The sequence below is a fragment of the Hirundo rustica genome, chromosome Z (genome assembly GCF_015227805.2).
Source record: "Hirundo rustica isolate bHirRus1 chromosome Z, bHirRus1.pri.v3, whole genome shotgun sequence".
In the NCBI taxonomy this organism is placed as follows: Eukaryota; Metazoa; Chordata; class Aves; order Passeriformes; family Hirundinidae; genus Hirundo; species Hirundo rustica.
In genome coordinates, this window is record NC_053488.1 from 35,955,665 (window position 1) to 35,972,032 (window position 16,368).

At 35.5% G+C, this 16,368-nt stretch overlaps 1 protein-coding gene across 1 annotated transcript in view; it reads right to left on the bottom strand.

Annotated features, from left to right (window-relative positions):
• Positions 1-16,368, bottom strand: part of LOC120765538 (guanine nucleotide-binding protein G(q) subunit alpha-like) — a 118,683-nt gene that overhangs the window by 6,910 nt on the left and 95,405 nt on the right. The window contains exons 4-5 of the mRNA XM_040090502.1: positions 12,588-12,716; positions 11,768-11,897 (exon numbers count right to left, since the gene is read on the bottom strand). Coding sequence (XP_039946436.1) covers positions 11,768-11,897; positions 12,588-12,716 — 259 coding nt within the window. The remainder of the gene's footprint in view (positions 1-11,767; positions 11,898-12,587; positions 12,717-16,368) is intronic.

Here is a 16,368-nt window from a genome sequence, read left to right on the forward strand (position 1 = left end):
TTTGCAAATTCAGCTAGTTAAGCATAAGTGTTTTTTTAAACACCAGTCATGAAAGCTGTAACAGGTACATTTGTGAAGTCTGAATACGCACAGTTAAAACCACCCAACACACTGGTGGTCACTGAAATTCATGGTAGACATACATGCAACACCACAAGACAACCAATTTAAGGTTTAAGAACATTATTTATTTTACATGCCTTTCCCAAATTTTGAATACAGAGTTCAACAATTCTTAGAAAACTTAAAATAATCCCAAGCAAATTTAAAACCTGAGAATATTTTGTCTACACCAAAGGTTTATGACATAGATGTTTAAAAAATTGTAAATTGTTTCCAGCATTGCTGCCACATGAAAAATTGTTTGCACCTGGTGGACTAATACAGTGCTTATTGTTCAGAACCCACTAGCCTATGGAATAACACAACACTTACTCTGTAGGAAGAAAAACTGGATAGCAACCAGCCAGCCCAGTTATGCTACCTTTTACCAGTTCACCAAGCAGTCAGGTATGACTTTGGGGTCGCTGACCACCAGGTACCACCAAAGAGACTGCCAGGAGAAAAGAATGCATGTGCAGAAGTGAGGGACTACATGTGAAGTATTTTGGGGAAATTATTATTGTATGCATGTTTATTCTGGGTCAATCAATGAATATGTACGTAAAATACAGTATCTAAACAGAAAACGTCCTGTAGTCAGCATGCACAGTATTTAGAGGAGCTACCTCCTTGTGCATCTGGCTGAATAAAGAATGCCTGCTTCTTAATGCTACACTGGGGCTAAGGAGTTTTATTTTTACTGATTTTTGGTAACAATGTCATTGGATTAGCCTTTAACTCCTTAGCTGCTCCTGAAACCACTTCGCATTACAGCTGAAATACCAGCAAAGCCTAGCTATTTCTACTGGTAACACTCTTGTCATTTTAGAATGATGTTACAATTTGATTAGTTCTGAACTGTTAGGCTGACTTGACGTGGTTAATACAGAGCCAGAGCAAACATGGTTTGAAACACAGGAACTAACTTACTATTATTATGATTATGATTATGATTATTTAAAGCTGCAGCCTCCTGAAAAAGACTGTTTCACAACCAAATGGTGCTCCAGAGTGTGACAAGAACAGGAATCCTGCAGATTCTGCTGTTGCTGAGCCATTCAACAATCTGTCAGATAACTCACGAGTTTTGCAGTAAGTGTATATTTACTTCCATGAATTTGCATTTTAGAGAGGCCAACATGAATCGGAACTTTAAAAAGAAACAAATATAAAACAAGAAAAAAGGGAAAAAATAGTAAACTAATTCAATTTTGTATTTGATTTAGTCTGTTAAACTTCACTGCATATTGCTGTGGTGCATGAAAAGAAACAGCTGAATTTATATACTGAGAAACTAATGCAGAGTAATAAAACATTTTCTTTCATGCAGTCAGATCTCATGACTCATTGAATTCAACACTGCCAGGATTTCACTCTGAAAGGAAAGAAACACTAATGTCAATGCAGAGGAGCATGAACGTAACTCCTTAGACTAAATGTTAGTAAGACGGTATTTTCTTCTCAACATTCTGTACAGATTTCTTCTCTTAACAAGACCTTAAGAAAAGGCAACTATGGGAACTACATAGTATAGTTGTATCTGTTTTATGGTTCACCTCAAAAAGTTCATCTCCATGGCAAACCTGCGACGCCAGAAATACTTGTTGGCAAGTGTTAATGTCTTCTTCACTAGACTAAACAAGTTCAGATCTCTCACACTGTCTTCACAGGACATTGGCTCTGGGCCCTTCATGCTTTTCACAACACATTCAGGTGACCATGAAATTGTATTTATAAACCCCTTTGCAAATTATTTCAAAGGGAATTCAAAACAAATTGTGTTAAGAACGGTGAACTGACATTTTGATATGTTGTCATTTAGATGTGTAGTCTACAGATGTTTTGTAGGAATTGAAAGACAGCCTAGAGATTTTAAAGTAAATTTTATCTGCCTGTATAAGGAAATACAGGTCCTCAGTTTGCCATAACCAATTAAAATGCTATAATGGTTTCATTTTATTTTACTATGGTTGATTGATTAAGAAGAAAATATGAAGTGATTCATTTTTGACTTACCAGTCCCTGCTTAACTTTCTGCTGTCCTTCATCTCTGTTTACTGAAGGGCAATTCAACTTTTATGGATGTCACACAGATAAAAACAATTTTTATGCCAGAGTTAACTTCCTCCAACAATACTGTTTATTATCCTCTAAAATTTGTCTTAAACTGGTTTTCTCTTTCTAATGATAGCTCACTCCTTCGCATGCTCACTCTTTTGCTTTATTAAATATATGTGCCATAATATTTTTGATCAGTTTAATTAATCACAAGATGATATGGTTGAACTACTGTTCTGAAAAAAACCTTTAACAGGATGCACTATTTCTCGTGTAAAAGACAGTTTCATGTTACAGTATTTTTACTGGAAATATGAATAGGATGACAAAGTGTATAGGAAGACTCTAGCACTGGGAATCTGACCTTCTGTCAGATGCAATAGGAAGATATATCCCACACCACTGTTTCCAGAAAAATCTTATTTCAGCTTCAACAAAAAAATGCTGCAGATAGAAAACTGAATAAGTCACGTATAGAAATGTGCAGCTGGATCTGGCTCAAGGCTTTCTCAGTAGCTGACAGCCAATGTCAGCAGTGAAGCCAACCTTCAACAGCAATCCCTGTTCAACAGCAGCAATAGCTCATCATTGCCTCTCTGGCTTGGCATATGGAAAATGAGCAGCAGAATTACTTTTTTCACCATCCCTAAAGATCTGCTGGCCTGGGCCAACTTCCCTGCTCAGCTTTTGTCTGCAGTCAATCCCAAGTTGCATGAAAACATATTGGTATCACCAGCTGTTCCTCCATTTTTCTTGTCAGAATATACAGATGCCAGTGTAAAATTTTCCATCTTCCATATACCCTGACAGAGTTGCCAGTCCAATGTAGAATTAAATTTTGAAACAGAGAAAGAAATATAGCAGACATACTCCAATAGTGAATTTGTTAACTGTAAACAGGTTACATAATCTTGGACAAATTTATCCTAATATTTCAATAAATATAAAGAAAAGTCACTGTACTTACTAATGAATCATATGACTGTCCAGTTTTATGACTACAAACAAGTTTTTAGGAACAAAAATAAAATGGAATTTCTTTCTATCATGTACCTCTTATATAAAAGATTTTATGTAGGAAAGTTTTTCTGTAACTGTTAAACATTAACACAAATACAATCAGATGCATAAACCATGTTTTCCTACATTCTTACCCACATGCAAACTTACTCTTCCTTAAGTTTTAATGGATTAAAAAGGAGTATACTTCCTTCCAATTTTATTTTTATATGTGCTTTTTCAATTTTCCTATTAAAGAGATGTGTTTCTAGTTTGGATGTAAATACTGAAATTCTCTTTACTGTCCGTTTGTCCGAAAAAATGCAATTACTCCTGCAATTATAGAAATAACAAAATTGGGATAGTTTTTAAGCACTCAATTGTCAGATCCTGACGAATATCTGCAAGAGTGCTAAAATAGCATTTAAGAGCTGTATCAGCTGGTACTCAGTGAAGGGAAAGCAGCATTTCACAGCTAACAAGCAGTGCTTTGACAGAAAACACTTAGTAAAATAATAATCTGAAACAACAGAGAAGCACTAGTGGAGTTTCACCCATTACTGTCCTAATGATTTTCTAGAGTGGCATCTAGTGGGCATACTGTAACTCACATAGTGAATGAAACATGTAGTAATTACTTTTCTCTTAAAAAAAAAGTTAACAATTTAAGCAGTGTCTGTTAAAAAAAAAAAAAATTAGGATTTCACAGATTCTGAGGAACTACATTTTACTGGAATGCAGTAAAAGAGGTGGCAAGGAGGTAAACAAACACTTTTAAGCACACTTAGTGAACAACTTGTTCTACGTATGTCACCAGTGTATGCTGGCAAAAATGCTTATTTGAATCAGAGGGCATTCAGAGATGGAAACCATAGAAAATGAGATACTGATGCAAGGGAGCTTCAGAAAAAGCAGAGGCTAATATTTCAGAAGGTTAGTGTAACTGTAATGGACTCTATTATTTTGGCTGACAAAACCTTTCATTATGAATGTTTTTTATGTACAACTCTATATTGACTTGGAATGTCTCCACTATCCAACTAAGACTTCCAGCAACTATTTTCATAGAAGCAATGTCAAGCTGTACAGAAAGACCTACAGAGTATTTCTTGGCTAAAAATTTAATGGAGGTACTATGCAAAAGCCGGGAAACAGTAGAGGAAATGAGGAAGTGGGAGGTAAGTGCAGAGTCCTCCACTATGTAGAAAAGTCAATATAGTATCAAAATTGGAAGTGCTTCATGTTTTTGCCACCAGTATGAAGTATAATCTTGTAGCTACAGTGCTGTAGCTAGTCATCTAAATAAAACCTGCAATGGTTGTATACATATTTTGTAACACAAATGCAGTCAGAGGCCATTTCAAACAGAGCTCAGGAATAATTCCTTTATTTTGTTCACTATCTCAAATCTTTCTATCAACTAGCCTGAAAAAACCAGCTTCCAGTAGAGGATTGGGAAGACATCTCTGCAGGTAAGAATTGTATTTTAAAATCACCTGGAAGAAGAACTCTCAACTCTCCAACAAACTAAATTTCTAACGCTGCTCTTGAAAATACATGGCAATTTTATGTATCCAGCAGAGACACAGATGAAGCAAGTGACAGCTGAAATGCATCAAATCAACATGTTCAACAACCATCAAAAAACAAAAATACTGTCCAAAACAAAACTGGTCTATAGGATAGTCATAAAACATGGTTCAAGTACTGCTGTCAAGTATTTTTCAAATGGAAAAATGGCTCTTAAATTATTTTTCAAGATAAAACACGAATGCAGGAATTGGCTAATTTTTTTTTAATACCTACATTTGAGAAAAATTAGTGAAAATATTTTAAAATCAAGTTGTCCCTGAAAAAACCTCTTTTCTGGAGAGTTCTGACAGCGGTTATTGGGGAGGGGAAACGCAGCAGTGACATCTTTGCCAGTAGCAACAGTTACAAGCAGCATTTCTAGCAGCCCCTCTGTGCTGGTTCATGATCATCCAATCCCCCATTTCCATTATGAACCACCCAATTCAACAAAAGAGAAAGGCTCTGACTCTTCCTAATGCAAATCTTCTCCAGCACTGATAATTTACATTCAAAAGGTTCTTTGTCCACAGGCCAAAAATAAATATGCATTTGTGTGGGCAGGTATGAAAAGACACACTATATCCAGCAATGAGTTTGGCGCAGGTAGTTCATGTGCTACTTTCTCAAGTTTCCAAATAAACAATCAGTTCTCGAGATTTGATTTCCCATGGGAAAAAATATTTAAATAAATAAGTATGAAGACCGTTTGAGCCATTTAGTTGTATTATGCCTCTGCCATATGCTCAATTGTTCTGGATTGTTGGCTGTTGATGAAAAAAAACCCAGCCAACTGAAGCATTACATTTATTTATGATGTAGAAATAAGTCCTCTGATCTCAGAATTGTTTTCTTTCAGCCTTCATGCTAAGCCATGTACAACTAGCCTGTGAATAAGGAACGTAGTGCTGGAAAAGAGGTGGAAGCATGCTCAGACAAGAAGAGCATGAGAGTTTCAGATGAAAAAATGAAAAACGTTGTTCAGATAACTGCCTCTTTGAAGGGTAAACATACTCTGAACTGTGCAGCCTCATGCCATTTCTTATTTTTGCCCACATCAAACCAGTGTGACTGGAACACTGTACCAATTTGTCACCTGTTAACGTATTACACAAATGAGCACTACACAAGTTCCATCTAGGCTCAACTGCTTTGCTATGTTTGGATTCAAAATGTAAGCATGTGTGCCTGCATCTCCATACCTGTATAAATACAAATAAGCTAGCAGTAAAAATACCTATCCTGAGTTTCATGTAATTATTTCAGTAAATTAAGATTTTAACCAGAGTATTTTTTACCAAACCAAGCAACATTGATCCTTTTTCCATGGGGCAGTCTAAAAACCAAAATTTTCCATCAATCAAAAGAACATGCCTTTATTCAGGTACTTGAAGCAAAAAACATTGCAGAAAACCACTCTACAAAGTCTGTTCAGTTTCAATTTGTAGTTGTGGCTGATACTGAAGCCCTGATTTTCTTAATATCCTGTTCTGCCTTCATCTGACAAAAGTGCAAGGCAGCTCTTCAGTGTAAAGTATTATGAAGGTAACTGCATTAATGCAGATATCCACTGTCAAATAAAGTAGGGTTCTTCAGGGGTATTAAAGAAGCTGTGGAAAAACCTGGATATGACTACAGAGATGTTCCCCAAGGAAACAAAGGAAAAAACACTCCTTTCACATGTCAAACCATGTTTTTCTAGAATCAAAGAAGAAATTACACTGGAGTGGATCTTTACATGGAAGTCACCAGGTACAACTCCTTGCTCCCAGCATGAAAAACTTTGTCATCGTATCATTTTACTCACGGCTGTGTTCAGTCAAGCTTTGAACACCTCTCTTAAGGATGGAGATCCTACCTCTCTAAACAAACAATTCTACTTTCAGCCCTCGTGATATGGGACCACCAAGTCAAAAACAGTTTTACTAATGGCCACTGCATTTACAGACCAGTATATCACTTTAATGATCCCCTGTTGGTAATGTTTTGGACAAAACATTTTTAAGAGCAACTTTCTTCCTGGAGTATTTAGCTCCATGCTGCTTCCATAAGAGACTCAGTCAGATGGTCCCTTCTTCCTTCCATCTACCATGTTCCAGAGATATAGATGTTCTGGGTTGTCTGAGACCCCCTGAAAGATATGTGCAAATGGCTATTGGAAATGTTGCTCAAGACACCTCCAGACCTATTGGTTTTGTTCACATCTCAAATTACAAAATTATGCCTCTCTACTGCTACTGACATGTAAACATCTGGTACTGGGAAATGAACCTGCTATACATTTCAGAAACCTGGAAGAGTTGATGGGGGATCACAGCTGCACTTTGTAAATAACAGCCTCTGCTTTAGAAGCCTGTAAACTCAGGACAAAAAGCTGTAAGACAATGGGATGCTGAACACAGAATGAGAGAGCATTAAGTTACAGCAGCAGAATTCTCAACCAGCGCAAGCAGCAGTGTTCACAAATCTGGCTGCTACACCACTGTATGTCACATTGCAGAGCAAATGGAGCAGGTTTAGACAAGTCCCTGAGGAACTCCTTCAGTTCAGAATGAAGAGAATTGTATCTCATGCACAACTGAAATATTGTAACCTATGTTACAATATTTCAAAAGGGACTGATCAAGACTGGTAAAAAAAGATTCAATTTGGTTACCACAGCAGGTTAGATGATGCAGGTCCTTAAAGAAGAAAAACCATTGTAAGGAAGTGAAAGCCAGTGAACAAAAGAAATTATATTTATGACATAATTATTTTTTTTTTATGTCCATTGAGCAATACGGCATTTGCCAAGCTCTCAGGAGAGACAGATCCTGGAAAATATGTGTGAAAGGAGAACAGGTGGGAAGTAATGGCAGTATTAGATACAGTTTGAAGGCACAGAATCATAGAATGATTTAGGTAAGAAAAGACCTATAGGATAATGTGTCTAGGATTTTTTAAGTGAAAAAAAATCAATTTTCCTATTATTTTAAAATCTCAGAATTCTTAAGCCACTCATGCCTCCTTCATACATTACAATCCTTTTCCGCAAGAACTGTAATCTGGGGTCAAATCTGTAAATACATGGATCATAAGCAGATGGTACTTTTTATAAAGTTTTAATGAAAATTGAGTGACAGTTTTATGATAAAAGGGAAGGGAAGGTGCTCCTATTTTAAGAGAAATTCCATGATTAAGAGTAATCTAAACTGGCAATTTCCCCAAGATATTTTGTGCAAAGTTAAGAATACTCATAATGACTTACATATAAAAATCACCTTTTATCAATGCATACTTCTTGCTGTCCAATGCCTCTGTTACTTTGCAACCTCTGAAAATACCTCAAGAAAGACAGAATTTACTCTACAATAGTTAAGAAAATTTCTAATTTTCACTTGGCCTGTTAATTAATTTAGATGAACTGAGGAAATTGTGTTCAGTCTTTTCTGGTATTGCTCTGAAAACCCTAGAAAAAGAAAACATACACATAACCCCCACAGAGCCATACAAACTATATGAAATCTTACATACCTTAAGACTTTTAGTGCACTAACAAGTACAAGCTTCAATAAACACTGCTCTCTGTTTTGCTGTTTCTAAGTACTTAACTACCTGTGCAGAGATAATGAAAACCACTTTTTAAAGGAACTTTATTTTACAGATACACTGTTATGTCTCTAATTCTTCCATAACTGCAAGTGGCTGTGGTTCTCTTACAGAAACTGGAACTCATTCTTTCTAATTACTGCATGGAGATGCTGAGATTTGATACGTTGAAAGGAGCTACCTCTAATACATATTCAAATGCAGCATATCCTGAAAATCTAGGTAAAATACTTTGTATTAAAAAAATTACTTTAAACATAAGAAAAAATTCTAAACTGTGCCATTTGATAAAACTGCCAATTTCTCCAAATTTGTTGGCATAATTCAGAGACAGAGCATGATCCTCAAGACATAATATATCTTTAATCTATTTAAAAAAGAGATGATTCCTTCATTTTTCATCTCACCTCTAATCCTACTGAGTTTTCTGAAAAACTGAAAAGGTCCAATATCTAGTAATTTAATTTATAACATGTTGCTCTTTGTCACATCACATCAGACTGATGGAATATTTACTTAATTTACAGTACTATTAATATAATTAGTGTATTATGTCCTCTGGTTCAAATTTTGTCCTCATTTTCCTAGACAGATTTTCTATTTTATTAAGGGCAGAATTTGGAACAGTTAGCTAGCTCTCCTTCGTGTTTGTTAAAAGAGAAGTATTTCATGACTGTACATTAACTGAAATTTTTGCAAGATTGGCAAAATACAGCATCCTTACTCACTCTTGCCATTTTGTATTTATGCACCAAAATCAAGTTACGTGCAATCTAGACATACCCTTAAAAGAGATGCCATTTGAGTCTGAGTATTGCCTGTTAGAGAAATCATAGCTAAAATACAGTTGGACAGCCAGGCACACTTATGCTCAGGACTGAAGCTCCCAACTTTTCAGATAGTTGCCATGGGAGTGCAATTTCATGGATGTGCCATTTAGAAGTCATCCTGCACATGTTTCTGAATAACAGGCAGTCTGAACTCTTGTCTTATTTTCTATGTATGTCCCCTTATACAAGAGTTATACTCCTCAGAACTTTTAATTCTTAAGTTTAATTCTTAATTCACTCCTTCAAGGGCATGAAAACAGAAACAGTTCCCAGCTCCACCTCACATATATCCAGCACTAACAAAGATTCCCAACTAAGAGTAACCTCATCCTCACAGGTTTACAACTAACCATCCATTAGGCACTACATTTTGAAGTAAAAATTGAGTCTATTTCCTGCTGAGGAAGGTCATGTAAGTACCATAACCCCCCACTGCCCCCCCTCCAAACAGAAAATAGTACTTTTTAAAGATTTCCATTTACTTCTGAAAAGGATGTAAAAATGAAAAACTGTATTAACTAAAAAGGATGACACGAACGATTAAACACCACACTTTCCTTTGTAATAATGTACTACAGGAAATGAGACTTCAGGCAATATACAGTGCACTAATTAGAAAAAAGAAAGTAGGCCACCTTACAAAAATCAGAGTTTAATCAGGCCATGAAAGTAATAAAAAGGAAATAGCAGAACAATGTAAATTGTCAAGTCAGACATTTAAATTTCAATATGAGACACACAGACCGAGGAATGATTAGATTCTATCCTAGTATCACACCGATGGCATACACATTAAGAAAGTCGAGCCCCTTCACTCCCTATGCTAAAATTTCAATATTGCTCCACAATTCAAAGCTAAGTGTGAAAAGTATCTCTTGGCTGGTTACCAAAGTCTTCATGTTAAATCAGTCTTCCCTCCTGAGGTTGTCAGACCTCAATGAAGAAAAATATCTTTGCAGGTTGAATTTCTTCTTGAAGGTGTCAACAAACTCACTTAAAGCTGTATTTCTGCCACACTCACATTCAGACAAACTATGCTTTACTTTATGTGGAATAAATAAACACGTCCTTCCATTAATTCTGGGATTGCAATGTTTAGAGATATAGGGGAGAGAAAAAAAAGGGAGTAAGTCAGTGTCCTGACATACCAACAAAATCTAGACAGACAGGCTACAAGTTTGCTGAAAGCCAAAACTTAAGCTGCCTATATTGGTGCTCAGCTCCAAGAGTGTCTGGATCCTTTCCAGAGTTAAGAGTAACACAGGCCTAAGTGCGCTGCAAAGTCTACTCGGCTACGTATGTATTACTGGAAAACAAAACCTGGTCTGAATTAAAGTCATGAATATATGTAAAACTGTAAGTCAAAAAGGTTCAGAAGTTTTCCTCTGTTGTTAAAAAGAAATATAAATAGATCAATAGAAAGGTGTAAAAACTACCTACAAGAAGGTTTTGCCTTCCATGAAGCTTATTTTGGATAGTTAGAATAGTATTTGAAAATTATCGTAACTAATTTTTCTTTATGCAATTTCCAATAAATTTTGCTTTGATTTGTATAATTAAAATGCTTAGTATTTTTGTGTTGGCTCTGTGTCTACAAAAGAATAATGCAAACAGAAAAAGACAGAACCAGACATTTCCAGTTTGACTTCACAACAAATCAAGCCTGACAGATTTCTCTTTATTAACTATACGTGTCTGTCTTCCAAAATTACAGGAGATGAAGATGGTGCAGACCACATCATAATTCCTGAAAATTCAACTTTGAATGACGCAGGTAATTATACGATTAACAAAATAATAATTTTGTTTTATGAAAACACTACAAATGTAAAAGTTTCCAGAGCTCCAAGGCTTTTAAAAAAAAATTAATCCTAAGGAAAGTTCAACATACAAAATGTGATTGTCCAGGGACACTTGTTTTACTTTACATTAACCGCTGTCTTAAACAGTGTAACTTGTATGCAGACATGAAGAAGATATTGTTAAATATTCTCATTGTTTCATCTAACTTTTTAAAGTATGTGCTGAAATATTTGCACAGAACAGTGCTAGTGAGTAAAATTCATGAAAGTTTGATGAGTAACTTAAAAGAGCCCTCAGGAGAGACAAAATACCCTCAACATAAAAAAATTATCCTTAGTCTTCATTCAAAACTGCATTCAAAATAATGGAGAGTGCTTTGAACCCTCAGACGACCCACTTGCTTATTTCTCTTGTTTTTTTGAAATAAAAATACAATATACAGCTTGAGTTTTAAGTCACAGGAATGGAGTTTACTACCCTAAGGTCTGTTTCTTAGGAAATCTCTATATTTTGTCATCATTTACACCACCTGTTATTGTGCCTTTGCTCATAACAGTAACTGAACAAACACAGCTCTATATTCAACTATATTCCTCTTCAACACAAAATAGAGACTTTGAATCCCTTCATGGAATGGATCAGCTTAACCCTACTTGAAGAATGAACCCTTCCTCTCCTTTGACCCCTGAAGTTCTCCTCACTCCCTTGGGTGCCAGTTGTGCATGACTGCTTATAGATGCATTTGGAAAACACCTGGGAATGAACACATAAAACTATTTTTTTTTTTTTACTCATGGGTTTTGTTGACAATTGCTTACCTCATTATCTGACTCCACAAGCACTTGATCATATTCACTAAGTGCTACTAGGAACATGATAGATGTGACATTTTCAAAGCAATGTATCCATTTTCTTCTTTCTGATCGCTGGCCTCCTACATCCACCATCCTGCAAAATTAACAACCACATCAACTCCATGAACACCTTAACGCATAAACACCCAACCGCAAACACAACAAAATTCAAGGATTTGGTTAAAAACACTATTTTGTTTGGTTTTTAAAACTACTTTTTTCCACTGATATTTAATGGAATCTGTTGTAAGCAGAGAGTTAATCATGTTTGCTTTTAAGTCTGATGTTTGCTTGCAGTGCATTCCCACTTCATCCCCTGTGTAAACACGGATGTCTAACTTGTAATTACAATTCCGTAGTTATTTTTTAAACAACTGTACTAGCACTAAAATAGGGTGATATCTCTCTAAAAATCAACTACACAAATGGTAACCTTTTATTCCATAATTTACATGCATGTCAAGGACATACAGTTGTATTTTCAGATTATTATGCATAGCGAAACTTCAATATATTACTGTAAAGACAAATTGCAGATTTTCTATCAGTAAAATCTACTCTCAAAAATAACAAACCTAATTGTCTTCGATCCTTCTGACATCTTTAACATGTGCTTCTAAATATTTGTGGACAATTACATGAAGATAAATTGACCAAGCTCAAATTTTAGAAACAGAATAATTGCTTTTTATGTACTTTAATCCAATATCCTTACTTGGCACTGTTAATGTAAAAAGGAAACAAAAGAAACAAAACAAGTGTGTGCTAAAACTTTTTTTCCTACCTGAAAATGACACTTTGTAAGTCGAATGGATATTCGATAATCCCTGTTGTTGGGACTCGAACTCTGAGCACATCCTGCTGGGTTGGCAGATAGGTGGAATCTGCTATGCGGTCCAAGTCATTAAGATAGCTATAAACAGGGAGAAACAACAGGAATGCTAGACAGTGACACCATCATCCCACTGAGGAAAAGCGAAAGAAAAACTTGGGAAGGAAATGGGCTGTGAGGTAGGGAGAAGTACAATAGAAGAAAAAACAACAAAAAAAGCATTATCGGCAGAAAAGAGGGGACAAAATATAGAAATGTACGCCATCCCCACTTACATAGGTTCAAGCTAACTGTACAAGAAAGACAGCGTAATTATTATGGTTTTTTTCCCATACAACTTTGCTTGGCTTTCAAACGTAAATTCACCAAAGTTGTCAATTACAGATACATAATTCTAAGAAATTTAGAGACACAGTATTATACAAAGTGTGAAAAATATAAAATTGCTTTGAATAGGTAATGCGTTTTTTGATATTCAGTCTATAGTGCCTACATACACACACCTGGATAAACTTAACATGAACCTTCCAAAGAGCAATGGACTGCTATAGAAGTAGATAGCAACCTACAGCACTCTGGTATAACTGACTGGTAATACATCATTACCATTTATAAAATGACAGGAGGATAAAGAGTACTGTTTTGAGACTAAATTAAAAACAGAAAACCAACCGCTGACAACTAGAACACTCTCCAGATCTTGTTACCAGAAGGCAGCACAAACTAATTAGTGGGATCTCTGGCACCTGAAGTCCTGCATTCACACTGAAACTTCTGATTGGATTGATAAAACTGCAGTACTTGAAAAACACTCCAGTTGGCTAGCAAATAACCCAAAACTGCCATAAAATTGCTTGCAAAGCTTCAGTAACTACAACATAGAACTATTCTGCTTCTGGTTAATGATGAGTTTCAACCATACAGCACCAGTGTACTGAAGGTTTTAATTAACTGTCACAAAAAACATCCTCCAAAAAAAGAAGGTACCCATATGTGTGTGTGTCCAGGAGCTGGGCATCTCATGAAATCAATGCACCAGGAATTGTACAGGCTCCCCACAGTGGACAAGTGGCAGAAAGACTGCCACAAGAAACCAGGTTCTTGACATTTGGCTAGTTCACAGCAGAAAAACAGCCTACAGTCGGCCACTGAGAGATAAACAGATGTAGGGACTCCCTCATTCATTCTAGGGGATGACAGCAATGGTCTTGTAATTTATTCAATGATGATGAAGTGTCACCAATTTCTGAACATTTTATTTTCCCTGTAGTAATTAGTAAAGGCACTCTTTTTAAATAAATCCACACAATCAATAATCAGACTTCTAGATGTTCTGAATTACTTTTTAATAAAATAGTGAGAAGTTATTGTGAACAATAACAGAAACAAAGAAGTTTAATTTCTATCTTACAGTAAAAATACAGAAGAATTTGTTAGCTTTGGTGAAGAGACAAATTATTATTGGCTCAATTACAAAACCATAAAATTTCATTCACTATGACTTCATTGATGGAAGTTTACTTATTTATTAAAGTATCAATTCAATAGTAAACACCAATGTGAAAAAGATGTTTTGAACACTATCTCAGGTAAGCCAGAAGGTACTAGTCTGCAAATATTTTCTGAGAATGCTAATTGGTTTCTGGCAGTGACAAAAAGGCTTTAGAGTCTGAGCACAGGATCGGCCCTCAGGGTTTTTTTTAACACAAAAAACAGCAGGAACAAGCTCATCATCAATTTGTTGGTGGAAAAGGAAAAAAAAAAAAAAGGAAAAAAAGAAAGAAAAAAAAAAAAAAAAAGAAAAAAAAAAGAAATCCATAGCCATCACCATAAGAAAGTGACAGACCCTGAACTAGATTCTTATTCCCGCCCAGCCACAAAAGCATTAGTTTTATTTTGTGATGAAATTTTGGAAGGACATAAAAAAGCATTGCCAGTCATTACATGCTACAGTGGTACTCATAAGAGCAAGAGAATTTTAACTGAATAAACTGGCAGGTGGCCCATTTACACAATTGTCATGCTGCATTCCTTTGGCAAGTTTTAGCTGTGGTCTTCAAGGTGAGCCTGGTTATTGCATTTTTGCACAGTGGACACGTTACTAAGGTATCTGGTAATACACAACTGGCTAATTTTAGAAAGGTGATAAACCAAAAAATTCTATTAAATTGTTACATCTCATTTGTGTTTCTGGAAGTCAGTAAATGAGCAGATACGGTTTTGTGGGGTTTTTTTCGTCCGAAGTTTCAGAAACATTACTTTATCCTTAAAAAATACATAACTTTCCCTTGTCCTCATCCTTTACGCTCAAATTCTGCCCACTCAGTAAACAAACTCAGGTCACTACCTTTCCACTCATTTCACCTGTAGTCCCCTACAGAGCCTACACAGTCCACAGAAGAGTCCTCATGTACTCTTACGGAGTCTTACTTAATTCCCTGGATTTCTTCACTTAACAGATTAAAGAGTGCTGGGCTCTCTAAGAACTGTCCTGAATTACACATTCAAACCCAGAATCAAGGAATTAGTGTCAAAACCAGTAGAAGTATCTCACATTAAAAAAAAAAAATCAGAAGGATGCATCAAAACCCTTAAAAAGAAAATATTTATGACAATCATAATTAGAATCTATAGGCTAACAATATCTTCTAACTTAAAACTTAATAAATGAATGTATTATTGCATCAATTTATTTAAATGGAAATATCCAAGGCCTCTGCTGTACAACTTGAAGTCTTTTATCATTGCTATTTTAATTCTGTGACCATACAGCAAATTGTCAATAAAATTCTTCCTAGATATAAAAAAAAAAAGTTTTAATTTTGATTTGTGTTTTTTTTTCCCTTGGTTTTGTTTTGTTCTTTTTTTTCTGTGTTTTTTTTTTTTTTTGTCGTTTCTTCATATTTTAACAGAGACACCTCTGCTGAAAAACTTATGCTAGAATTCAGATTTACATCAAGATTTGCACTGTTGCTCTGAAGCAAAGGAACAGGTATTTTCTGCTACTGACAGTTCTGTAGACAATTACACTTCCTGTTACACCATACAGATATGTAACTTCGTGTTCTGCTATCAGCTTCAGGGGGATTAAACATGTTTCTGAAAATCAAACTGAAAGCTCTGCCAGCAACTGCAACACAAAATTGCCTTCAAGATATTCTAAAATCACAAAAAATGCTCCAAGTCTCTTTAAAAAATTTACATAACCTCTAAAAGAAACTAAGAATTAAAAAAACCCCTCTATTTTCTTTAAGTAAGAACATCTACCATTGGGATTAACATCAGGGTCTTTCCGTTTTATGCACTGTTTTATATCATTGTCTGAAGACGTTTGATATATAACAAATAAAATGTCTCTTTTCATGCAGGTGCAAACTTCCTAAAATACCAGTGAGAGCAAATCAACACACATAAGCTCAAAACATTATCATAACTTGTGTATTAATTGAAAAAACATGATATCTCTTCATTCACGGTACATACAAAACCAAAGGCATTTTCTCTTTATGAAGCACAAGAATGGACTTTTGCATTGCATTAGGAGGGGTGGGGTAATAGTCTGATTATTCTGAACAACTGGTTGTTGAGTTGAGTCACTGTTTGAAAATGCTGAGAGGAAATATGCAAGAGAATGCAGCTGACTACATTAGAAGAAAACACTACTAGAATACAATTAATATTAAAAGACATACAAGCAGCACACACCTTTTCACATACTATTCTAACTGTTCCT